The sequence below is a fragment of the Pristiophorus japonicus genome, chromosome 19 (genome assembly GCF_044704955.1).
Source record: "Pristiophorus japonicus isolate sPriJap1 chromosome 19, sPriJap1.hap1, whole genome shotgun sequence".
Lineage (NCBI taxonomy): Eukaryota > Metazoa > Chordata > Chondrichthyes > Pristiophoridae > Pristiophorus > Pristiophorus japonicus.
Genome location: NC_091995.1, coordinates 85,202,122 through 85,228,083, shown reverse-complemented (window position 1 = coordinate 85,228,083; position 25,962 = coordinate 85,202,122). Strand labels below are relative to the sequence as shown.

Genomic DNA, 25,962 nt, shown 5'->3' with positions numbered 1-25,962 from the left:
CCGGGGCCGGGAGCGCTGCGAGAGAGGCCTCGCGAGAGGGGGGAAAAAAAATCCAAAAAACATTCCAAAAACATTTACAAGACCCTTAACTAAGTAAATAAAAACTTTAACTTATCTTTTTTTTGCAGGTTTTCGTACTTACTGCTGCTGGCAGAGCTGCACCGACAGATTTGACCCTGTCGCTATTCTGGGCCCGGCGTACGTGTCGGGAGAGAGCCGAAAGTCGGGCGCAAACGCAATCCGTCTCGCTGCACGTTGGCGCTCCTCTCCCCGGCGGTACGTCCCATCGCCGCCGCAAACAGGTAGCCGAGGATCCCACCCGGGCTTTGCGACCGGGTTTTGCCGCGGAGGATCAAATCGCAGCCAGAACCCGGTCGCAAACCTGCCGGAAATCCGGCCCAAGTTGTCCCGTTACCATCTCCTTTTGCCTCACACCATCATCCCTTTTGTCTCTCTAATCTCTCCTGCCTTCCACCCTCTCACAGACCTTCAATTTTGTTCTTTGCTCCCCTCCCCCCTTTCCCTGTCCCTGCACGTGTTTAATAACCTGTTACATCTCATACTTTTTCCAGTTCTGATGGAGGGTCATCGACCTGAAACATTAGCTCTGTTTCTCTCTCCACAGATGCTGCCTGACCCGCTGAGTGTCTCCAGCATTGTCTGATTTTAGCTCCACTATTCAGTTGTGAACCACCATTAGGATAATGACGGGGAGGAATTGATCATTCAGAGCCCCACAGATCAGCAAATGAAAGACCACGAAAAGACGGCGCTTGAAGTTGATGAAGTCCGATTCAGAATAATTCTGATTTTCAGCAACCTGGGAACGACTTGAAATACTGACCAGCAGCGAGCCTCCAAGCAGGCGGCAGAACTCCAAACATAAGAATTAGGAGCAGGAGTAAGCCATTCGGCCCCTCGAGCCTGCTCTGCCAGTCAATGAGATCATGGCTGATCTTCGACCTCAACTCCACTTTCCCGCACTGTCCCCATATCCCTTGATTCCCTTATCCAAAAGCCTATCAACCTCTGTCTTGAATATACTCAAAGACTGAGCCTCCACAGCCCTCTGGGGCAGAGAATTCCAGAGATTCACCACCCTCTGAGTGAAGAAGTTTCTCCTCATCTCAGTTCTAAATGGCCGACCCCTTATTGTGAGACTGTGACTCTTGGTTCTAGACTCCCCAGCCCAGGGGGAAACATCCTCCCTGCATCTACCCTGTCAAGCCCTGTAAGACTTTTGTATGTTTCAATGCAATCACCTCTCATTCTTCTAAACTCCAGAGAATATCGGCCTAGTCTGCTCAATCTCTCCTCACAGGACAATCCCCCCATCCCAGGAATCAGTCTGGTGAACCTTTGTTGCACTCCCTCTGTGGCAAGTATTCCGAGTGGATCAAATGAAGTTGGTCAGATAAATGACGAGGTCATCTCTTTTCAATGATGTTGGTTGAGGGATAAAAAATTGTCCGGGACCCCGGGGAGAAATGAACGAATCTCGCTGTCGTTTGAAGGTACATTTGTTTTAAGGGTCCAATCAACTATCAGAAGACCGAGGTCGATTCATTTCCACTGAAAGCAGAGAGCGCATGCACCACACAGCAAATAACACGCCATTCCTTCGCCACTGACAGCAATGGCAGTCCACACCACACAGAAAAATGTTCATACGAATCCCGTCCCTCCCAGTGAACGCAATAAGGATGCATGCCATGCATATGCCAATGGTACTAGGCGCCCCTTTTCTGAAGATATTGAAAGAATGTGGGCACAAGCAGCAACTTTAGTCATGTTTAAGGAATATTAACCCTTGCCCCATTCTTGTCGTGAACCCCCCCTTTTTTTCTCTGTTTCCCATGGCAGCTGGCAATGATTCTGCCATTCACACCCTATCTAGACTCATCTTTTGTTTCCTAACTTGTGCCATTACCATCTCCTTTTTGCCCACCATCCTTTGTGTCTCTCTAATCTCTCCTGCCTTCCACCCCTATCACAGACCTTCCCTTTTGTTCTTTCCTCCCCTCCCCCCTTTCAGTGGCCCCTGCACTCCCTTAAGAATCTGTTAGGTCGCGAACGTTTCCAGTTCTGACGAAGGGTCACAGACCCGAACCGTTAACTCTGTTTCTCTCTCCGCAGATGCTGCCCGACCCGCTGAGTATTTCCAGCATTTTCTGTCTTTACTATGGTGATGACTAGGTTGAGTGTGTCGGTTTTACATAGCGCAACAGCACCACCTGCAGTAATCGCTCTCCTTTCCCTTTACGAGGGTGTGCACATTTACCGCTGCCCTGGCCCGGTATGTTCTGCCCCTTGTGCGAAGCTCAGTACAGAGGGGCAAGGACCAACACACAGCACTGGAATATATTCAACAAGGCTCAAAGCAGCAGATAGCTAAAGCCTTACACATTGATCGTTTAATATAGTGCGTGTTAAACGTTCAAATCCTTGAAGCTAACCCGCCTCATCTTTAAGTAGTAATGCACTCGGGGAAAAGAGAGAGGAGATAAGGTTGAACCTTACAGATCTGGTCAGGCATACACCAACCATGCACCATGTCGGAGGGAAGGTCAAAGTCATCAAATAAAACATGTTATATTAACCCCCTCTCATCTCATAATTGCACCTGCTCGCCTTGTATGTAATTTTTATATCACAAACAACTTCAAAATTAGTCGTGTCAGCTGTTGTTCAGTGGGCAGCACACTCGCCAATGAGCCAGAACATTGTGGCTTCAAGCCCCACTCCAGGGACTTGAGCACAAAAATCTAGGCTGACACTCCAGCGCAGTGCTGAGGGAGCACTGCATTGTCGGAGGTGCCGTCTTTTGGATGGGACGTCAAACCAAGGCCCCGTCTACTCTCTCAGGTGAACGTAAAAGATCCCATGGTGCTATTTCGAAGAAGAGCAGGGGGGTTATCCCCGGTGTCCTGGGCCAATATTTATCCCTCAATCAACATCACTAATACAGATTATCTGGGTCATTATCACATTGCTGTTTGTGGGAGCTTGCTGTGAGCAAATTGGCTGCCACATTCCGTACATTACAACAGCGACTAAACTTCAAAAGTACTTCATTGGCTGTAAAGCACTTTGGGACGTCCGCTGTTCATAAAACATAGAAACATAGAAAATAGGTGCAGGAGTAGGCCATTCTGCCCTTCGAGCCTGCACCACCATTCAATATGATCATGGCTGATCATTTAACCTCAGTACTCCTTTCCTGCTTTCTCTCCATACCCCTTGATCCCTTCAGCTGTAAGGGCCACATCTAACTCCCTTTTGAATATATCTAACAAACTGGCCTCAACAACTTTCTGTGGTAAAGAATGCCACAGGTTCACAACTCTCTGAGTGAAGAAGTTTCTCCTCATCTCAGTCCTAAATGGCTTACCCCTTATCCTTAGACTGTGACCCCTGGTTCTGGACTTCCCCAACATCAGGAACATTCTTCCTGCATCTAACCTGTCCAATCCCGTCAGAATTTTATATATTTCTATGAGATCCCCTCTCATTCTTCTAAATTCCAGTGAATATAAGCCTAGTCGATCCAACCTTTCTTCATATGTATGTCCGGTCATCCCGGGAATCAGTCTGGTGAACCTTCGCTGCACTCCCTCAATAGCAAGAACGTCCTTCCTCAGATCAGAAGACCAAAACTGTACACAATACTCAAGGTGTGGCCTCACCAAGGCCCTGTACAACTGCAGTATGACTTATATAAAGGCACTATATAAATGCAAGTCTTTCTTTCTTAATGGGTCCTTCAGAGCACGGCAATTCCGCCAACATGGACTATCTACTCTTCTACAGAGAAGCAGCTCACGTCAAGTCCAATCATCTGCCCGCTAACCATGGCTTTACAAATTTCTCCAACTGGTATATTCTGTAGAGATTGGTGTGAAGATACCTGTACAGCGAGGACAAAATGAGCATTTGGAAGTTCAACACTAGCTGCAGTGTTGGGCACAGTGCACAGATTCAGAAGATTAATTACCCTCTGATTAATTGCCATTCCGAATTTCAGCCAAACTGTACGAGGGAGTGACTGAAGTGAGGAAATGGAACTTCCCCAAAGCGAGGGGAGTCGAGTGCTCTAGAATCATAGAGATTTTCAGCACAGAAGGAGGCCATTTCAGCCCACCATGTCCGCGCTGGTCGACAAAAAGCTATCCAGTCTAATCCCACTTTCCAGGTCCTGGTCCGTAGCCCTGTAGGTTACGGCACTTCACGTGCACATCCAAGTACTTTTTAAATGTGGTGAGGGTTTCTGCCTCTACCACCCTTTCAGGCAGTGAGTTCCAGATCCCCACCATCCTCTGGGTGAAGACATTTCCCCTCAAATCCCCTCTAAACCTCCGGCCAATTACTTTAAATCTTTGCCCTCTAGGTGTCGACCCCTCTGCTAAGGGAAATAGGACCTTCCTATCGACTCTATCCAGGCCTCTCATAATGTTATACACCTCAATAAGGTCTCCCCTCAGACTCCTCTGTTCCAAGGAAAACAACCCCAGCCTATCCAATCTTTCCTCATAGCTAAAATTCTCCAGTCCAGGCAACATCCTGGTAAATCTCCTCTGTACCCTCGTTACATGCAGCACCACAGAGCAGCGGACGTGGTAGTAGGGAGGAGCATGGGGGTCGGGGGGGGGGGGGAAGAGGTCACATATTGGGCTGGAAACCTCAGTAGGAAGAAGAGAATAACTTACAAAACTTGATAGCCCAAAGTGGCATTTTGATAGCCCATGGCTACCAGGCTTCTATGCATTTCAGCCCGTGATTGTATTGATCTCTGCATTCCTCCAATTCTGGCCTCTTATGCATCCCTGATTTCCTTTGACCCACCATTGGTGGCCGTGCCTTCAGTTGCCTGGGCCCGAAGCTATGGAATTCCCCGCATTAACCTCGACACCTTCCTTCCCCTTCAAGGCGCTCCTTAAAACCCACCTCTTTCGGTCACCTTGTCCTAATATCTCATTATGTGGCTCGGTGTCAAATGTTGTCTGGTAATCGTTCCTGCGAGGCGCCTTGGGACATTTGTACTACATGAAAGATGCTATATAAATGCAAGTTGTTGGTGTAAAGTTAAAACAAAGCGCGCACGCTCTCCAAAAAGGGAGATAATTTCTTCGGTGGACGTGGGGCGTCTACAACTGCGCGATGGAGTGGGAGAGGGTTAAACATTCCAAGAAGCGGGGGCAAAAAGTCATGCTTTCTTACGGAGACTCCCCCACGTTTAGCAGAACGAGCTGCCGCCCTGGAGCCACCAGAAATCTGGCTGCGAGGTCGTGTCCAGGAGAATCGATGCAAATTTTGCCTGCTGGCGGGAGTGGGAGAAGAAAGAACGTCACAAGTATCCAGTTACAGGGCTTCGGGGAGGGCACGACGCGGCTCCCAGAGGGGAGCCCAGCAACTCTAGCAGCAGACTGACGGGCTCGCCAGCGCGAGTTGGCAAGTTCGCGACAGCCTCACTTGATACACAGCCTCCATCGGGCGAGCTTTATGAGGCATGAGACGTTAAACCGAGGCCCCGTCTGCCCTCTCAGGTGGACGTAAAACACCCCGTGGCACTATTTCGAGCAGGGGAGTTATCCCCAGTGTCCTATATTTATCCCTCAAACAACATAACAAAACAACAGGCTATCTGGTTATTTATCGCATTGCTGTTTGTGGGAGCTTGCTGTGCGTAAATTGGCTGCCGCGTTTCCCAGTGACTACACTCCTAAAAATACTTTGTTGGCTGTAAGGCGCTTTGAGACGCCTGGTGGTCATGAAAGGCGTCGTATAAATGCACGTCTTTCTTTCTTTCTGAGTCTTGACTGCTGGATGAGATTGGATTATTCTTTCGTGGGTAGCAGTCGAAGGAGGAAGGAAAAATATCTACCAGAAGCGCTGGCCTGAGGGAGCACTCCAACTGTACGCTGAGTGTAGTATAAAATGAACAACAACCTTTAATACATTTACAGCACAAATTAGACCACAGGAAAAGAGGGTGGCAAATGTATCAAAAAATTGCTCTTGGGTTTTCAAGAACGCTAGAAAGTTAGTAAGGACTATGATCTGTAATGCACTGCCTGAAAGGCAGATTCAATAATAACATTTCAAAAGGGATTGGATAAATACTTGAAGGGGAAAGATATTGCAGAGCTGTCGGGTGGGAGCAGGGAGAGTGGGATGAATTGAATAGCTCTATGAATCTATGATTCAGGAATGAGAATGCTTGAACTGTATAACACACTAGTTAGACCGCAGCTGGAGTACTGCGTGCAGTTCTGGTCATCACATAACAGGAAGGATGTGATTGCACTGGAGAGGGTACAATCACGAGAATGCTGCCTGGACTGGAGAATTTTAGCTGTGAGGAAAGATTGGATAGGCTGGGTTTGTTTTCTTTGGAACAGAGGGGAGACCTTATTGAGGTGTATAAAATTATCAGCGGCCTAGATAGAGTGAATAGGGAGGACCTAATTTCCTTAGCAGAGGGATCAACAACCATGGGGTATAGATTTAAAGTAAGTGGCAGGAGGTTTAGAGGGGATTTGAGGGGAAATTTCTTCACCCAGAGGGTGGTGGGGATCTGGAACTCACTGCCTGAAAGGGTGGTAGAGGCAGAAACCCTCACCACATTTAAAAAGTACCTGGATATGCACTTGAAGTGTCGTAACCTACGGGTTCTTCCCCCTACAGGGCTACGGACCAAAAGCTGGAAAGTGGAATTAGGCTGGATAGCTCTTTGTCGGCCGGCAGGGACACGATGGGCCAAAACGGCCTCCTTCCGTGCTGTAAATTTCTGTGATTCTACGAGATCACGCGCCGCATGGCGGATGCGCCCTGATGCGTCGGGCTCCGTGCGGCTATTGTGCGCTTTCTGAAAGAACTCGCCCTCCCCCCCCGCCCTAACCAACGCAAGGGGACGATGGAACTCACTTTGCTCCGACCGCCCTCCGACACGGCCAGGCTGGTCGCACTGTTCCGCCGGCTGCTCAGGTTGGGAGGGGCCGGACTTTGACTCCTTGTGGAGGGGCTGGTTGGCAACGGTGGGGCGGGTGGCATGGGCACTGCCTTGCTGTTGTAATCCGCAGACGGCAGGGAGTCCAGCAAATCTTCCATGCTTTGGCTGCTCCGCATCTTAAACGTCCTGCAGGTCAAAAAGAAACATACAGCTTATCCACCTGTCAAAGCCCTGCGTGTGGAGGCCGCTCCTTGCAAGGGATGCACGTAAAGCAGCCACAGCTGGAGTACTGCGTGCAGTTCTGGTCACCACATTACAGGAAAGATGTGATTGCACTGGAGAGGGCACAATCACCTACTGCATTTATATCGCGCCTTTCATGACTACTGGACGTCTAAAAGCGCTTTGCAGCCAATGAAGTACTTTTGGAGTGTAGTCACTGTTGCAATGTGGGAAATGCGGCAGCTAATTTGGGCACAGCAAGCTCCCACAAACAGCAATGTGATAATGACGAGATATTCTGTTTTTGTGCTGTTGATTGAGGGATAAATATTGGCCCCAGGACATCGGGGAATAACTCCCCCTGCTCTTCTTCAAAATAGTGCCATGGGATCTTTTACATTCATCTGAGGGAGCAGACGGGGCCTCGGTTTAACGTCTCATCCGAAAAACGGCACCTCTGACAGTGCTGCACTGGGAGTGTCAGCCTGGATTTATGTGCTCAAGTCCCCTGGAGTGGGACTGCGAACCCACGACCTTCTGACCCAGAGGCGAGGGTGCTGCCCACTGAGCCACAGCTGACACTTGGTGGGGGGAGCGGGGGGATCGTAATTTTGGACATCAGCGTAAAATGAGCGAGAGCGAATTGGCCACCCATTGTCTTAAGTAGATGGAAAATCAGAATTGGTGTTTCCAATGGCTGAAGGATCGATAACCAGAGGGCACATATTTAAGGTGATTGGCAAAAGAACCAGAGGCGACATGAGGAAAAGCATTTTTTTACACGAGTGTTGAGGATCTGGAATGCACTGCCTGATAGGGTGGTGGAGACAGATTCAATAGTAGCCTTCAAAAGGGAATTGGATAACTACTTGAAGGAGAAAAATTGCAGAGATATGGGGAAAGAGTGGGGGGAGTGGGACTGACTGGGTTGCTCTTTGAAAGAGCTGGCACAGACTCAATGGGCCAAACGGTCTCCTTCTGTGCTGTACTGTTTTATGATTCTATTGAGCAGCCATTTTGATATTGGCCATTTTGCACAGTCGCCCAAAGTTAAGGTTACCCACTTACACCCCAACACACATTTTGTTGTAAAACTACAAATCCTCCTTTTCACCAGGAGCAATGCCACGGGGGATCTGCCAGTTGCTTACAGGCAAATTCAGAGAAATGTAAAAGTGGGAGGTGGGAATTGGGAGGCACATTACATCTCTCAGGAACCAGCATAACAGTGACATTGGCAGTCGTCCATATGTATTCTTAAGTGAGAATGGATTGTGGTCCTGTAGGACATACCAAGAGGAGGTTGCTAAATAATGCGAGGGCCTTGATCGTAAAGCACTCTGAGGTGTCGTGTCCACACCCATTGCACCGAGCACGTCCAGCGATCTGCAGCAAGACTTGGAATGTTAGCTGTGGTTCAGTGCTAGCACTCCCACCTATGAGTTAGGTGGTCACGATCCCACGCCAGAGACTTGAGCACAAAATCTAGGCTCACACTCCGGTGCAGTGCTGAGGGAGCGATGCACTGTCGCTGGTGCCGTCTTTCAGATGAGACGTTCAAATGAGATATCTGTCCTCTCAAATGGTGGTATTTGGAAGAAGAGCCGGGGAGTTATCCTCGGTGTCCTGGCCAATATTTATCCTTCAACCAACATTACTAAAAACAGATAATCTGGTCATTGTCATATTGTTGATAGTGGGAGCTTGCTGTGCGCAAATTGGCTGCCGTGTTTCCTACATTACAACAGCGACTACACTTCAAAAGTACTTCATTGGCTGCAAAGCACTTTGGGACATCATGAGGTTGTGAAAGGCGCTATATAAATGCAAGTCCTTTGCTGGAGACAAAGACAACGGTCTAAAATCTTCGTATTAACTGGTGAAAATAAACAGAAGAAACACCTAGAGAAGCTTCTTCACACGAAGGCCGATGAATGTCCGAGATCATCTGGTGGGTTGGGTAGTAGAGGCACAGGCTTCAAGTGCAGTGGGAGCACTTTTGAAGATGTTTGAACACTCGAGGAACAAGCTTCTGTGTACCAAATGGCCTGTCCTCATCCTCGACTTTTCTTACATTATGAGGGAAGGCAGCCACTGATTTCAGCCCGCCATTGTGTCTCCGTCCGCCCTCCTTCATCCTTCCCACTGCCATGTCGCAGTCTGTCCAGTGACTCCATTAAACCCTGCGAGGAGGAGATTGGCAAGTCGGAGCCTCAATCGAGGGTCCGATTTGCAAGCGGGAGTCTGTGCTCCACTGGGAGGTTTATGTCTGATTCAAGTTTCTGCCACTGTCTGCAGATGTTATTTTTTTATTCGTTCACGGAATGTGGGCGTCGCTGGCAGGGCCGGCATTTATTGCCCGTCCCTAATCACCCTTGAGATGATTAGTGGTGAGCCGCCTTCTTGAACCACTGCAGTCCGTGTGGTGAAGGTGCTCCCACAGCGCTGTTAGGGAGGGAGTTCCAGGATTTTGTCCCAGCGACGATGAAGGAACGGCCGATATATTTCCAAGTCAGGATGGTGTGTGACTCGGAGGGGAACGTGGAGGTGGTGGTGTTCCCATGCGCCTGCTGCCCTCGTCCTTCTAGACGGTAGAGGTGGCGGGTTTGGGAGGTGCTGCCGAAGAAGCCTTGGCGAGTTGCTGCAGTGCATCTTGTAGATGGTGCACACTGCAGCCAGGGGGCGCCGGTGGTGGAGGGAGTGAATGTTGAAGGTGGTGGATGGGGTGCCGATCAAGCGACTGCTTTGTCCTGGATGGTGTCGAGCTTCTTGAGTGTTGTTGGAGCTGCACTCATCCAGGCAAGTGGAGAGTATTCCATCACACTCCTGACTTGTGGCTTGTAGATGGTGGAAAGGCTTTGGGGAGTCAGGAGGTGAGACACTCGCCGCAGAATACCCAGCCTCTGACCTGCTCTTGTTGCCAAGTATTTATGTGGCTGGTCCAGTTAAGTTTCTGGTCAAAGGTGACCCCCAGGATGTTGATAGGGGGGATTTGGCAATGGTAATGTCATTGAATATCAAGGGGCACTGATTAGACTCTCGCTTGTTAGAGATAGTCATTGCCTGGCACTTGTGTGGCGCGAATGTTACTTGCCACTTATCAGCTCAAGCCTGGATGTCGTCCAGGTCTTGCTGCATGCGGGCAGGGACTGCTCCATTATCTGAGATGTTGGTAACGATGCATCTCTAAGTGGCCAAAGCTCTTTGTGAGAGGTTGAATAAGCCTCAGCTCTTACTCACAAAGTGTGAAACAATTGGGTTTTGATTTGGCCCGAGATGAATCAGATCTCAACTACAATAGTCTGCCTTGACGCCAACCTGTGAGCACCTATCAGCAATACCTCAACTGTCACTGTAGGACGAATGTGTCATTCAAACCAATACTCAATCCTCTGAACACCCGCTAAGCCAATTACCTCGTAGGGTCCCGTCTCCGAATCTCTTCTTCCAAAGGCCTCACGAATGAGCATGGGAACCAGCCCTGTCTGTAAGCACAGGTTTAATGGACATTATAAAACAATCGTGGCTTGATGAGATAGAAATCAGGGGCATTTTCTCCTCTGACATTATTTGAAGCTTATTGCGGTGTGTTAATTGAGGTTTCATTCCCCCATTCCTAATTATAGAAAAATTAAGATAGATTTTCCAATATGGGAACCGTTTAAACGCATTGGGCTAGAAATTCGGCTGTTTAGCGCCACCATTAGCGCCTGAACGAGGCGTTAAGGGGCCGCGAAGCACCTCCCGCCCGAGCGCCGCATTGTCGGCTCCTGCCGTGAACTTCAGTGAAGATTTAGCGGCGGCGTTGACAGTTTGTGCTGCGCTCGCTAGCCCCGCCCATTCAGTGATATCACCGAGTGTGCAACGCCCCCGGAGTCGTGCGTTTTGCAAATTTCACTCTTCCGCCTGCGGTAGCGCCTGGCGCTGAGACCGGCCGGGGAAAGCAGTCGGTCCAGCGACGATCCCGGGGCGATATTGTCCGGATAGCAAGGTAAGTGGTGAAATTTCAGTGTTTCAACTCCGATTTACTTCTTGCCGCAGTGGGGAAGTGTGGGTGAGATTCATTGAAATTTTCAGCGGGATTTTTTTCTTTCAATTTCAGGCACCGGCATGCCGGCCTCCTGGCGGCAAAAGAATGAGTCGGCCCCCTGCGCTATCGCTCCATTAGCGCCCGAGGAGCAGTGTGGAACACTTCCCTTCGTGCTCCATTCTCCTCTTGGGGCGATACAACCGAATATCGCACTTTGAGGCGGTAGGTACCGCCCGGCGCTAAAGGTAGCGCCCAGACACCGTCACCGCCTGAAAGCGGGCAGTACCCAATAGGTTTGAAGTGATTAAGATGCTCACGTGAAGTGTGCTGTCAGCACACAATTTTCCACGATCAGCTCATTGTAATTACGCAGAGATGCACGTGCGACTGTCGATGTGCTCAGGGGCCACATTACTGGTGGGTGTGGAAAATTGCGTTTGGATCAAATTTAAAGGGATGCAGACAACTAAAGGGGAGCGTCAGAATAAAAATGCACACAGCATGAGAGGCGAGGACGGTATTCCAAACCATCGGCAACCTTTGCCAGGGTGGAAGGGGCAAGAAAGTCAGATTGCCAATAGCAAGTGCAAGATCAACATGGCAAAATGCACAAACGTCATGTCTGTAAATGTAAGTTTCTTGCCAATGACCTTCCATGCAGTGTTGCAAGGACCATATTGAGCCGTCAGGGTCAGGGAAATGTCACTTACAGGTACAACGTCTGAAATCCGGAATCCTCGGGACCGAACCCATGCCGGATTTCGGGTATTGCCGGATTTCGGACCTCGCCACACGCCGATCCTCCACTCCTAGTCGCTCTCCAAAATGTCCGGCAATTTCTCCCGCAGGGCGCAAAGGGGTCGACGGGGCTCGGTGAGGAGTCGGCGCGCACAGTGATGACGTCATCGCCAGTTGCACGCCAGCCAACCCTCCGCCAGGCAAAAACGCCATTGGGCCCCGTAGCACCCCCAGAGGCGCTAACATGGCTATAAAAAGGGGCAATTTCTCCTCCAATGAGTTAACCCGCAGAACCCAATTCCTGAGGAAGTTTAAAGAAACATTTTCTTTCGACTGCATAAAATTCACAAAAGGGGGGTGTTACTCACTAGTATTTTGAGCTGAATATGAACCATTATTGTAAAAAGTTCATTTGTCTAATTTGTCAGTTTTAGTGCCCCTTTAATAAAGGGGCATTTGATTTATTGTTTCAACTTAAAATAGTTATACTTCTAACATTTAGGATTGTGTACCAAAGTCAAATGTCTTCATTGGAACAAGGAGGATTGAGGAAACCCGCAATCAAGCTTGTTAACATGTGAGCATTATTGGTGGAAAAGGCCAAACTGCTTTACGTTCAAGAAATCGGCTCCACCTTTAAATAGAATGACTTACTTGGGCGTTCCTTCCAGCTTTCCATAAAGCCAGCCATTCTTTGCCTCCGGTACCAATATTGCGATGATGTCCCCTTTTTCGAAACTTAACATGGTTTGATTACTGCCAGCAGAGTGTGAGGCCACGGCCTGGACACGAGGACTGTTCATTGCATTGATTTTTTCCCCCAGCGAGCCGGACCGTGACAGTTGACCATCAGAGCCTGGTCCTGAGATACAATAGACATCATCAGTATCTACGTCTGCATTTTTGCATTAAGTGACCACAATTGATCAGCTCCGCTGGGCAGGCCACGTTGTCCACATGCCAGACACGAGACTCCCAAAGCAAGCGCTCTACTCGGAACTCCTTCACGGCAAACGAGCCAAAGGTGGGCAGAGGAGACATTACAAGGACACCCTCAAAGCCTCCCTGGTAAAGTGCAACATCCCCATTGACACCTGGGAGTCCCTGGCCAAAGACTGCCCAAAGTGGAGGAAGAGCATCCGGGAGGGTGCTGAGCACCTTGAGTTTCGTCGCCGAGAGCATGCAGAAAGCAAACGCAGGCAGCGGAAGGAGCGTGCGGCAAACCAGTCCCACCCACCCGTTCCCTCAACCACTGTCTGTCCCACCTGTGACAGGGACTGTGGCTCTCGTATTGGACTGTTCAGCCACCTAAAGACTCATTTTTAGAGTGGAAGCAAGTCTTCCTTGATTCCAAGAGACTGCCTATGATGATGATGACTATGAGTAGTCATTAATCTTTGGACCATCACCAACTCCTCCAAATTCCAGTCTCCCCCAGGCTAGCTAGTTGTCTAGATTTTCTGCTCACACACATGGCGCTGAAATAAACCTTAATATCACAGTAACAAATGTGCGGAGGTTCAGGATTGGCTTTGGTTCTATAATGTGAGCCTTGTGTTGCTTTTCAAAACATTTCCATCTGATCCTTCTGTCTTCCTAGTTTCTCCTGTTTTTTTTCCATTTCCTCGCCTATTTTGTAGGATTACACAGGACATACAACACAGAAACAGGCCGTTCGGTCCATGCTGGCATTTATGCTCCACTCGAGCCTCCTCCCGTCTTTCCTCATCTAAATCTATTATCATAACTCCAAATTTGCGGATGACACTAAGTTGGGTGGCAGTGTGAGCTGCGAGGAGGATGTTATGAGGCTGCAGAGTGACTTGAATAGGTTAGGTGAGTGGGCAAATGCATGGCAGATGAAGTATAATGTGGATAAATGTGAGGTTATCCACTTTGGTGGTAAAAACAGAGAGACAGACTATTGTCTGAATGGTGACAGATTAGGAAAAGGGGAGGTGCAAAGAGACCTGGGTGTCATGGTACATCAGTCATTGAAGGTTGGCATGCAGGTACAGCAGGCGGTTAAGAAAGCAAATGGCATGTTGGCCTTCATAGCGCGGGGATTTGAGTACAGGGGCAGGGAGGTATTGCTACAGTTGTACAGGGCCTTGGTGAGGCCACACCTGGAGTATTGTGTACAGTTTTGGTCTCCTTACTTGAGGAAGGACATTCTTGCTATTGAGGGAGTGCAGTGAAGGTTCACCAGACTGATTCCCGGGATGGCGGGACTGACCTATCAAGAAAGACTGGATCAACTGGGCTTGTATTCACTGGAGTTCAGAAGAATGAGAGGGGACCTCATAGAAACGTTTAAAATTCTGACGGGTTTAGACAGGTTAGATGCAGGAAGAATGTTCCCAATGTTGGGGAAGTCCAGAACCAGGGGTCACAGTCTAAGGATAAGGGGTAAGCCATTTAGGACAGAGATGAGGAGAAACTTCTTCACCCAGAGAGTGGTGAAGCTGTGGAATTCTCTACCACAGAAAGTTGTTGAGGCCAATTCATTAAATATATTCAAAAAGGAGTTAGATGAAGTCCTTACTACTAGGGGGATCAAGGGGTATGGTGAGAAAGCAGGAAGGGGGTACTGAAGTTGCATGTTCAGCCATGAACTTATTGAATGGCGGTGCAGGCTAGAAGGGCCGAATGGCCTACTCCTGCACCTATTTTCTATGTTTCTATGTTTCTATAACCCTCTATTCCCTTCTCCCTCATAGGCAGTCCCTCGGAATCGAGGAAGATTTGCTTCCACTCTAAAAATGAGTCCTTGGGTGGCTGAACAGTCCAATACGAGAGCTACAGTCCCTGTCACAGGTAGGACAGATAGTCGTTGAGGGAAGGGGTCTAGCCTCCCATTTAATGCATCAATACTATTCGCTTCAGCCACTCCCTGTGGTAGCGAGTTCCACATTCTCACCGCTCTCTGGGTAAAGAAGTTTCTTCTGAATTCCCTATTGGATTTCTTGGTAACTATCTTATATTGACGGCCTCTCGTTATGCTGGGTCTCTTTTCTCTTGAAAAAATTAGGCTGAGGGGTGACCTAATAGAGGTCTTTAAAATTATGAAAGGTTTTGATGGAGTGGAGACAGAGAGAGGGTTTGCTAAATACTTCTTCATGTGCACAGTGCCCCTTCAAAGAAAAGTAAAATGGAAGGCTTGTGTTTATTTAGTGTTGGGTCACAACTCCGAAATATCTCAAAGTGCTTCAAGTAAAAGAAAGACTTGCATTTATATAGCGCCCTTCATGACCTTCGGACGTCCCAAAACACTTTACAGCCAATGAAGTAGTTTAGGAGTGTAGTCACTGTTATAATGTGGGAAACACGGCAAGCTCCCACAAATAGCAATGTGATAATGACCAGATCATTTGTTTCAGTGATGTTGATTGAGGGATAAATATTGGGCAGGATACCAGGGATAACTCCCCTGCCCTTCAAAATAGTGCCATAGGATGTCCACCTAAGAGGGAAGACAAGGCCTTGGTTTAACGTCTCAGCCGAAAGATGACACCCCTGACAGTGAAGCACTCCCTCAGCACTGCACTGGGAGTGTCAGCCTAGATTTTTTTTTGTGCTCAAGTCTGTGGAGTAGCTACAGCTGACACTGGATAGAGAGAGTGAGAGAGAGAGAGAGAGAGAGAGAGAGAGAGATACACAGATAGATACTTCTGAATATCTTACTTCTTGAGGGGTTCCTTTCCCCCGGTTGCCTTTGGTCAGAGTGTGAAAATGGGAACAGTTCAGCCCCGTTCAATTCGCGTCTCGATGGCTGAGGGCTGGAGACATAGCTACGTCTGGAGATGGTGTCGGCATTGGGAGAGTCATTCTGCGGGCAGAATTTTTTTTTTTAAAGCACAAAATCTGTCAACACACCTCAGCTTTCAAGCCATTTGTTTTTCACTAGTTAAGTGGCTCACAGTATCAGGGTGCTCCAGTTTCAGTATTTTGAACGGAGCTCAGGGATTATATTTCACTCCCATTTTACGTGCCCTGATCGCACTTAAATGGTTAGCCTGATGGTGTAACATATTTGTGTATGCTCCACTGAGCGTGTGATAAATGGAGGAGAGGTAGCACATATGACCCTTCTCCTCTCCAAATATCCCCACCCGTCCCACTCCCTTCGCCCAGCCGTGATCATATTGAATGGTGGTGCAGGCTCGAAGGGCCGAGTGGTCCACTCCTGCACCTATTTTCTATGTTTCTATGTTTCAGAAGCCCGTCTTTTTTTATTTATTCCTTCACAGGGTGTGGGCGTCGCTGGCAAAGCCAGCATTTCTTCCCGTCCCTACTTGCCCTTGAGAAGGTCGTCGTGAGCCGCCTTCTTGAACCGCTGCAGTCCGTGTCGGGGCCCAGAAGAGCCGAGGGCCCAGGGGGCAGCACGGGCCCAGCCCACACTGCGCTATATGCGCGCACTGGGTCCGTGCAGCAGAGCAGGTCTCCAGTCATTTTGGTTAACCCTTGCCACTGGACCAAGACCTAGCTCTGTCGAGCCCGTGTGGTGGCTGGTGTGCAATGGCCACCACACGTAAAAAAAAATCCACGCACAGGCACCTTCCACCCTTCAAGATGCAGTTTGAGATCTGGAATATTAGTCCTTCATTGAAACACCTGTGAACTCATTCCTTTTTGACGTGGAAGCAAGTCATCCTCGCTTCGAGGGACCGCCTATGATGATAATGATACTTCTATGGTACAACTGAGTGGCTTGCTCGGCCATAGAGGGCAGTTAAGAGTGAACCACAGTGCTGTGGGTCTGGAGTCGCCTAAAGGCCAGAGCGGGTAAGGGTGGCAGATCTCCTTCCCTAAAGAACATTAGTGAACCAGATGGGTTTTGCCGACAATCCGGTAGTTTCACGGGGCTAGAATTTTCCAACAGCCCGCCATTGCCCGATTGCCGCCCAAAATACCGCGAAGATTCCCAAGCTTATCGCCGGCGAAAACGTCCCCAATAAAAGAAATACATCCACTCAGTGAAAAAAATGGCCATTGTACCCCGATTCTGGGCGAAAAAGTGGAATTTAGGGTCGATTGGGCGTTCTTAAAGAAAATGGGCGATAATTAATAAATGTACTAAAAATTTACCCCCAGGCTGCGGGTTGGGCCTAGGAGGGGAAAAACACTAAAAATATTTTTTCAAAAAACATAACATAAAAAAAAAATCATTAAAACATTCTCAGGACCCTTTTAACTTAAATCACCACAACAGAATTTTGAGTAAAAAAACAAGCACTTACCTTTTTCTTGCAGAGTTACTCACCGACCGCCCGGCCCCGCTGATTCTCGTGGGCGTTTTTTTTCATACTTACCGACGGGTCACCGCTGAGCCAAATATCTGTGGACGGTGCACGACGGCAGTCTGCCCCCTCCCAGCGGTATCTCGAAACCGCCGGCCTGCCTCACCTGGGCAATTTCTCACCGACCCGGTTATCGCCCAACACGGCCAAATACCGCCCGGTTTCACTGCAAATTCTAGCCCACGGTCACCATTACTAACACGAGCTCTTTAAAATTCCAGATTTATTTAATTAACTGAATTTAAATTCCCCCGGCTGCCGTGGTGGGATTTGAACTCACGTCTCCGGATCATTAGCCCAGGCCGCTGGATTAGTAGTCCAGTAACACAACCACTATGCGACCGTTCCCGCTAATTTTTAGAACAAATTCGCAGTTCAGACAGTGTCTCAGAACCCAATCATCGCAGAGCTCCACTGAAATCATTGCCCTGTTCACGTAAGGCTTTGAGTCTGGCTAACTTGGCCAACAAATACACCTGTTGGAGCTTCACCCGGGGAAAGGATCGGGAATGCAAGCGCCCCTCCGATTTGCTGATTACCCTATTGAGAGTCTTTCCCATGGAAGGAGGGCGTGGGCTCGCCCGGCCAGAGATGTTGCCGGAAGAAGTGGAGCTGGTGTGTTCCCTCCATCCTGGAACCTTGCTGTGGAGAGTCTCTTGGGCCTGAAACAGAGAAGGAAGAAACGAAACCTCGTGAGGTGTAGAAATACTATAGGAAAAAAAGAAAGACTTGCATTTATATAGCGCCTTTCACAACCACTGGACGTCGCAAAGCGCTCTACAGTCAATGAAGTACTTTTTTGGAGTGTAATCATTGTTCTACTTACGAAATGCGGCAGCCAATTTGTGCACAGCAAGCTCCCACAAACAGAAAACGAAAGGAACACTTGTATTTATATAGCGCCTCTCATGACCACCGGACGTCACAAAGTGCTTTACATCCAATAAACTACTTTTTTGGAGTGTAGTCACTGTTGTAATGTCGGAAACGCGACAGCCAATTTGCGCACAGCAAGCTCCCACAAACAACAATACGCTAATGACCAGTAAATCTGCTTTCATGATGTTGGTTGAGGGAAAAATATTGGCCAGGACACCAGGGATAACTGCCCTGCTCTTCTGTGAAATAGCGGCCATGGGCTCTTTTTACGTCCACCTGAGGGGGGGCAGACAGGGCCTCGGTTTAACGTCTCATCCGAAAGCCCGAGGTGAATGGTGGAGTGATCGCAGATGTCTTGTGGCATTGCCAATCATGTAACACTGCGCTGTGGCAAGGTCAGGGTGTGCGCCCCCAAGAATCTCCATAGAGTGAGAGTCTAGTCTCAACTGGGCTATCGTGGGGGCAGATGATCAGTGCTGCCAATAGCTAAGTGGACCATCCAGTGTTGCAATGATCCAAGCAAACGAGATCCTCAGACAAGTTGCAAATAAAGGAAGGCTTTCGCTAAGCAGTGGCAAACGGTAAGTGTAATGTATTTGCTTCAGGGGTTCTTCGCTTAAGAATTCATAGCAAAATAATGGTTTATTAGTTGGTTATTAACAAAGGTTTAACAATCACACTGCACATTACCAGTTCATCCACTAGGATCACAACTGCATACCTCATCATGGATGACCACTTCCCATACCTCGGGAGCCTCTTGTCAACAAAGGCAGACATTGATGCGGAGATTCAACACTGCCTCCAGTGCGCCAGTGCAGCCTTCGGCCGCTTGAGAAAAAGAGTGTTCGAAGACCAGGCCCTCAAACCTACCACCAAACTCATGGTCTACAGAGCTGTAGTAATACCCGCCCTCCTGTATGGCTCAGAGGCATGGACGATGTACAGAAGACACCTCAAGTGGCTGGAGATATATCACCAACGATGTCTCCGCAAGATCCTGCAAATCCCCTGGGAGGACAGGCGCACCAACATCAGTGTCCTTGCCCAGGCTAACATCCCCAGCATTGAAGCACTGGCCACACTCGATCAGCTTCGCTGGGCAGGCCATTTAGTTCGCATGCCAGACACGAGACTCCCTAAGCAACTGCTATATGCGGAGCTCCTTCAGGGCAAACGAGCCAAAGGTGGGCAGCGGAAACGTTACAAGGACACCCTCAAAGTCTCCCTGGTGAAGTGCGACATCACCACTTATGCCTGGGATACCCTGGCCGAAGGCTGCCCTAGGTGGAGAAAATGCATCCTGGAGGGCGTTGAGCTCCTCGAATCTCAACGCTGCGAGCGTGAAGAGGTCAGGCGCAGGCAGCGGAAGGAGCGCGCGGTAAATCAGTCCCACCCACCTCCCTTCCCCCGATGAATGTCTGTCTCATCTGTGACAGAGTCTGTGGCTCTCATGTTGGACTGTTCAGCCACCAAAGAACTCACTTGGAGTGGAAGCAAGTCTTTCTCGATTCCGAGGGACTGCCTATGATGATGAGACCCAACTGACGGGGGTTTTATTGAGTCCTGTGACCATCACTTGACTGGCTAAACCACGCACAATGCAACAGCTCCACAACTATTTTAAACTAAACTTTAAATTAAGTACCCTATTTTGACAAGAATGGGCACTAGAATCCATAAATATAGAAATTAACTGGGAACTTTGCCAATCAAATTAAAATTCTGATTCTGGGGGTGATGATGCACTCCAGTCTCTTCAGTGCCCACCTCTCGCGGAATGCCGCGAGCGTACCGGTGGACACCGCGTACTCCATCTCCAGGGACGCGAACTTAGCCACAGCAGATCGCATTCAGACCCCTCCCCTCTGGCTCCCGATCACCTTCCGATCTCGCCCCCTCTGGACTCCGACCCCCCCCCCCCCCCCCACCGTTCCCTCCCTCCTCTCTGCGGCCTGGTGTCGCAGGCGTCCCCCCGCGCACCCCCCCACCCTTCCCCTCGCCCCCCTATCTCTGGATTTCCCAACCGCATTAATAAAACATAACATAAGAAATAGGAGCAGGAGTAGGCCATACGGCCCCTCGAGCCTGCTCCGCCATTCACTACGATCGTGGCTGATCCGATCATGGACTCAGCTCCACTTCCCCGTCCGCTCCCCATAACCCCTTATCGTTTAAGAAACTGTCTATTTCTGTCTTAAATGTATTCAATGTCCCAGCTTCCACAGCTCTCTGAGGCAGCGAATTCCAGATTCACACCCCTCTGAGAGAAGAAATTCCTCCTCATCTCAGTTTTAACTGGGCGGCCCTTTATTCTAAGATTATGCCCCTTAGTTCCAGTCTCTCCTATTAGTGGCCACACGCTGTACCCGCCTCTCAATGAAAATTCGGGCCTTTGTGTCTGACCAACCTTGCTATAGAAGCTGAGGAACTGGCACGACAGGTGGAAGTTCTTTTCAGCCAGGAAGCGATAGCGACGCCTCTCTTCCGCCAGAGCCTGTTTGTGACTGTTCTTGAGGAATGATTCCATGCTGGACTCAAGGTTATAAATCTTCTCCTGAAACACAATATAAACACATGTGTGCGTGAGAGAGAGAGAGAGAGAGAGGAGGGGAGAGAAAAGCCCAGGGCAGAGTAGTCTCACAAGAATTGCTTGTGCTTAGATTTTTACTAAACGCAGGTTCTGCAGCTGGACTTCCAACATGTCAGGTCAATCCAAAGACCCTAAAAGCATGGAATATTAGCACGACAGCCTTATACACTGCTCCTCCTGGCTGTGGCACGGTCTCCTGGGCAATCTGTCCCTTATATGCACAAGTCTTTCACACTCTCAGCAATCACCCGGGATAAATTTAGAATCATAGAATGATACCGCACATCAGGAGGCCATTCGGCCCGTCGTGCCTGGGCTGGCTCTTTGCAAAGTCGAATCGCTCCCCCTGCTGTCCCCACACAGCCCTGCAAAAATTTCCCCCCTTCAAGTATTTATCCAATTCCCTTTTGAAAGTTAGTATTACGGTCAATTTGTGGTCACGAACGCGGTTTTCAGCTGCATCCCTGAAGTAATCGCACACAACGTTAAAAAAAAGAAAGTCTTGCATTTATATAGCACCTTTCACAACGGCTAACGTTCTGGCCCGCTATCAGAATTTAACTGCACCTTTCCTTTCGTTACCCGTGCAACCTCCCCTGTCATCGTGCCAGGTTCACCAAGTGATCTCCATCTCAGCGGCCAATTACAATCGGTTTGTTTGCGGAGTCTGTCTGCCTTAGCCCAGCCACATTCTGATGTGGATCACCACCCCCCCCTGTGAAGCAGCCTGGTTTGGTTGAAGCCCCCTAATTTTAACCGACATTCTCCAATTCCATACCATACTCCTCAAACCACAGCAACGCTTCCAGTACCATCATTATAAAATGAAGACTTGCATTTATATAGCGCCTTTCGCGACCACCAGTCATCCCAAAACGCTTTCCAGCCAATGAAGTATGTTTTGAAATGTAGTCACTGGGAAACGCGGCAGCAAATTTGCGCACAGCAAGCTCCCACAAACAGCGATGTGATAATGACCAGATAATCTGTTTTTAATTATGTTGATTGAGTGATAAATATTGACCAGGACACCAACAACAACTTGTATTTAGATAGCGCCTTTAACGCAATAAAACATCCCAAGGTGCTTCACAGAGCGTTATGTCAAAATATTGACACCGAGCTTCATAAGAAATTAGTGCAGGTGACCAAAAGCTTGGTCAAAAGAGGTAGGTTTTAAGGAGCATCTTAAAGGAGGATATAGAGGTAGAGAGGCGGAGAGGCTTAGGCAGGGAGTTCCAGAGCTTGGGGCCCAGGCAACAGAAGGCACGGCCACCAATTGTTGAGCGATTATAATCAGGGATGCTCAAGAGGGCATAATTAGAGGAGCGCAGACATCACGGGGGGTTGTGGGGCTGGAGGAGATTACAGGGATAAGGAGGGGCGAGCCATGGAGGGATTTGACAACAAGGATGAGAATTTTGAAATCGAGGCGTAACACCGGGCATACCTCTCCTGCTCTTCTTCGAAGTAGGATCTTTTTACGTCCACCTGAGAGGCAGACCGGGCCTCAGTTTAACATCTCATCCGAAAGATGGCACCTCCACCAGTGCAGCACCCCCTCAATACTGTACTAGAGTGTCAGCCTAGATTTTTGTTTTACTCGAGTCTCTATTGTGGGACTTGAACCCACAACCTTCTGACTCCGAATTCGAGGGTGTTATGGCTGACACCACAGTAACGTGGGGCAAGCAAGTGAGAAGCTCACTTGTTCTTTGTTCCAGTAAAACACTGCTTGAGCCAGTTGAATTCATGCACTACCCCTGTTATGTATGTATGTAAACCGCACCAAAATGTAAGACTTGCCACTAGGGGGCACACCTGTGGGAGACCAAAGGGTCACCTGTGCACCCTGGGGCAAGCAGGTATAAAAGATGATCCACCGTGCTGCTTCCTCACTCTGGAGTCTGAATAAAGAGACCAAGGTCACAACAGTTTGAGCTTGCGATACAGTCTTGTGGATTTATTCTGAACATAACAACACCTGCATGGCCATTGCGTGGAGGGTGAGGTTGCTTTCCTTGCCTGTTGCCAACCTGTGCCTGAATTCTCTGGGCTTCGTTACAGTGGGGTGTGTCCTTTGCTTATCTGGATTTCTCAGTAACTTGACTCAGAGACTCTTGAGCATTGTGATGGGCCTTGCGAGTGTGCCAAATACACAACCAAACACCCTTCAAAACAAAGGTTAGGGAACGAACCATCGACAACAGTGGCCTTCAGCTGCTGACTCAGTCCCACTTACAAAATGGGGAAATTCAAAAGGCGGACCTTGACCGAGTTCTTTTACAAAAGAACACCAATAAATTAATAAACGGTCTCTAAATTACTGATCTACTAACCAGATTAGCACAGCTTGCCGCAGTTCATTTACAGGATCAGGCACAATGAACCACAGCAGCTCTCAGAGACAAAAGGCAAACCGAATAAAACACAGGGAAACACTAATCCTGCTGCCGCACTGAAGCAACGGTACTTTAAAAATATATATTTGCTCACAGGATGTAGGAGTTGCTGGCAAAGCCAGCATTAATTGCCCATCCCTAATTGCCCTCGAGGTGAAGGTTTCCTTACGATTTGATACAACTGAGTGGTTTCATGGTCACCATTACTTTTTATTCCAGATTTATCTAATTAACTGGATTCTAAATTCCACAGCCTCCTTGGTGGTACTTAAACTCATGTCTTCATGTCGTTACTCTCAGCCTCTGGATTACTAGTCCTGTAACATAACCATTAATACAAAAGCCAATAACCACGATGCTGCTGTTCCCATAGGAGCAGCTTCTCTCAAGATTCAAATGCTACGGAATAAAGAATGCTTAGCAACAGGCCCAATAAACCAATCCTTGTTTGATTGATCGCAGCCCTGCCTATCCACATTCTCACTACAGAAGTCATTGCACAATCCTCTGTGCCCAGACGGAAGGGTGGAAGGAGGCTACACTCATAGAGACCTCAAGTTGGAGATAGGGCTCCAACATTGCAGCCCCGATCTGCTGGAGGCACAAGACTCTCCAATTATCCCTCAAAGCAACAACAACATAATACCTTTAACATGGCGTAACCTCCCAAAGCATTTCACAAGAGCGAGATCAATAAATCACTTTTGACACCGAGCCACAGAAGGTGATATCAGGACAGGTGACCAAAAGCTTGATCAAAGACGGCACCTCCGACAGTGCAGCACTTCCTCAGTATGGCACTGCAGTGTCAGCCTAGATTTTGTGCTTGAGTCTTAAAGGAGGAAAGGGAGGTAGCGAATCGGAGAGGCTCACGAAGGGAATTCCAGAGCTTGGGGCCAATGCAGCTGAAGGCACGGCCACCAATGCTGGAGCGATAAAAATCAGGGATGTGCAAAACATCAGAATTGGAGGAACGCAGAGATCCCGAATGCTTCTCCCTCAATCCCTCAATCAATTCTCTCGTAAACTGCTCGTAAACACGCATATTAGCAAAAGCAGTATAACTACATTCATCAGAATTAAGTTGAGTAACTCAATTAAAAGGTGTCAGCCAATGGCTCAGTGGGTAGCACTCTAACCTCTGAGTCAGAAGGTTGTGGGTTCAAGTCCCACTCCAGAGACTCAAGCACAATATCTAGGCTGACACTCCCAGTGCAGTGCTGAGGGAGCGCTGCACTGTCAGAGGTGCCGTCTTTCGGATGAGACATTAAACCGAAGCCCCGTCTGCTCTCTCAGGTGGATGTAAAAGATTCCATGGCACTATTTCGAAGCAGAGCAGGGGAGCTATCCCCAGTGTCCTGGGGCCAATATTTATCCCTCAATCAACATAACAAAAAACAGATTATCTGGTCATTATCACATTGCTCTTTGTGGGACCTTGCTGCGCGCAAATTGGCTGCCGCATTTCCCACATTACAAGAGTGACCGCCCAAAGTGGAGGAAGAGCATCCGGGAGGGCGCTGAGCACCTCGAGTCTCGTCGCCGAGAGCATGCAGAAAACAAGCGCAGGCAGCGGAAGGAGCGTGCGGCAAACCAGACTCCCCACCCACCCTTTCCTCCAACCACTGTCTGTCCCACCTGTGACAGAGACTGTAATTCCCGTATTGGACTGTACAGCCACCTGAGAACTCACTTTTAGAGTGGAAGCAAGTCTTCCTCGATTTCGAGGGACTGCCTATGAAGATGATGACAACAGTGACTAAAACTCCAAACACATTTCATTGGCTGTAAAGCACTTTGAGACGTCCGGTGGTCATGAAAGGCGCTATATAAATCCAAGTCTTTCTTTCTTTCTGATGGAACTCTAGACCCAGTTAGATTAAACAAACCCAGTTTACTACAGAATAGAGCCGGTTATTTTGATTCTGCCGCTGCAGTATCATAGAAGCATACAAATGTACAGCGCAGGAGGAGGCCATTCGGCCCACTATGCCTGTGTTGGCTCTTTGAAAGAGCTATCGTGTTCAGTGTCCCATCCCCCCCACCCCTCCCCCCCACCGCCCCCCTGCCCACCACCTACCTGCATGTCTCTGGCATGCGTGCTTCTTATTCTCTCCAATCTCTGCAGCTCTGAATTTGCATCTTCTAGGGTCTCGCTCCTCTTCTTGTGTTCCATTTCGAAACGGCGTTTGCTCTCCTACAAAGAGAATCATTTGCAATTTCTGTGTACTGGATCGTTTCAGGGTGAAACATTTTTCTTTTGCGTCAGCGGTAGATATTCTCGAGTTTAGGGTTTCTCCCATAAGTAGTTCCTGTGCCCCTTACGACCTGGAGTTTGCCCTTAGTACCCAATATCCTGCCTTATAAGAAATAGGAGCAGGAGTAGGCCATACGGTCCCTCGAGCCTGCTCTGCCATTTAATACGATCATGGCTGATCTGATCATGGACTCAGCTCCACTACCCCGCCCGTTCCCCATAACCCTTTATCCCCTTATCAGTTAAGAAACTGTCTATCTCTGTCTTAAATTTATTCAATGACCCAGCTTCCACAGCTCTCTGAGGCAGCGAATTCCAAAGATTTACAACCCTCTGAGAAAAGAAATTTCTCCTCATCTCAGTTTTAAATGGGCGGCCCCTTATTCTAAGAAATTTCCCCTAGTTCCAGTCTCCCCCATCAGTGGAACCATCCTCTCTGCATTCACCTTGTCAAGCCCCCTCATAATCTTATATGTTTCAACAGCATGACCTAGGGGGTCGTAATAACAAAACCTCTGGCTAGAAGAACTGGATACTGTAATCTTGCCCGTGCCAACATATATGCTTTGCCAATCTTCTGAAAGGCTGTGTG

The 25,962-nt window shown here is 48.7% G+C and overlaps 1 protein-coding gene across 1 annotated transcript in view; it reads right to left on the bottom strand.

The window, feature by feature from the left end:
- Positions 1 to 25,962, bottom strand: part of LOC139230278 (BAR/IMD domain-containing adapter protein 2-like 2) — an 80,778-nt gene that overhangs the window by 7,106 nt on the left and 47,710 nt on the right. Inside the window, exons 6-12 of the mRNA XM_070862106.1 lie at positions 25,194 to 25,310; positions 20,529 to 20,675; positions 17,797 to 17,901; positions 15,624 to 15,756; positions 12,594 to 12,801; positions 10,588 to 10,656; positions 6,925 to 7,135 (exon numbers count right to left, since the gene is read on the bottom strand). Coding sequence (XP_070718207.1) covers positions 6,925 to 7,135; positions 10,588 to 10,656; positions 12,594 to 12,801; positions 15,624 to 15,756; positions 17,797 to 17,901; positions 20,529 to 20,675; positions 25,194 to 25,310 — 990 coding nt within the window. The remainder of the gene's footprint in view (positions 1 to 6,924; positions 7,136 to 10,587; positions 10,657 to 12,593; positions 12,802 to 15,623; positions 15,757 to 17,796; positions 17,902 to 20,528; positions 20,676 to 25,193; positions 25,311 to 25,962) is intronic.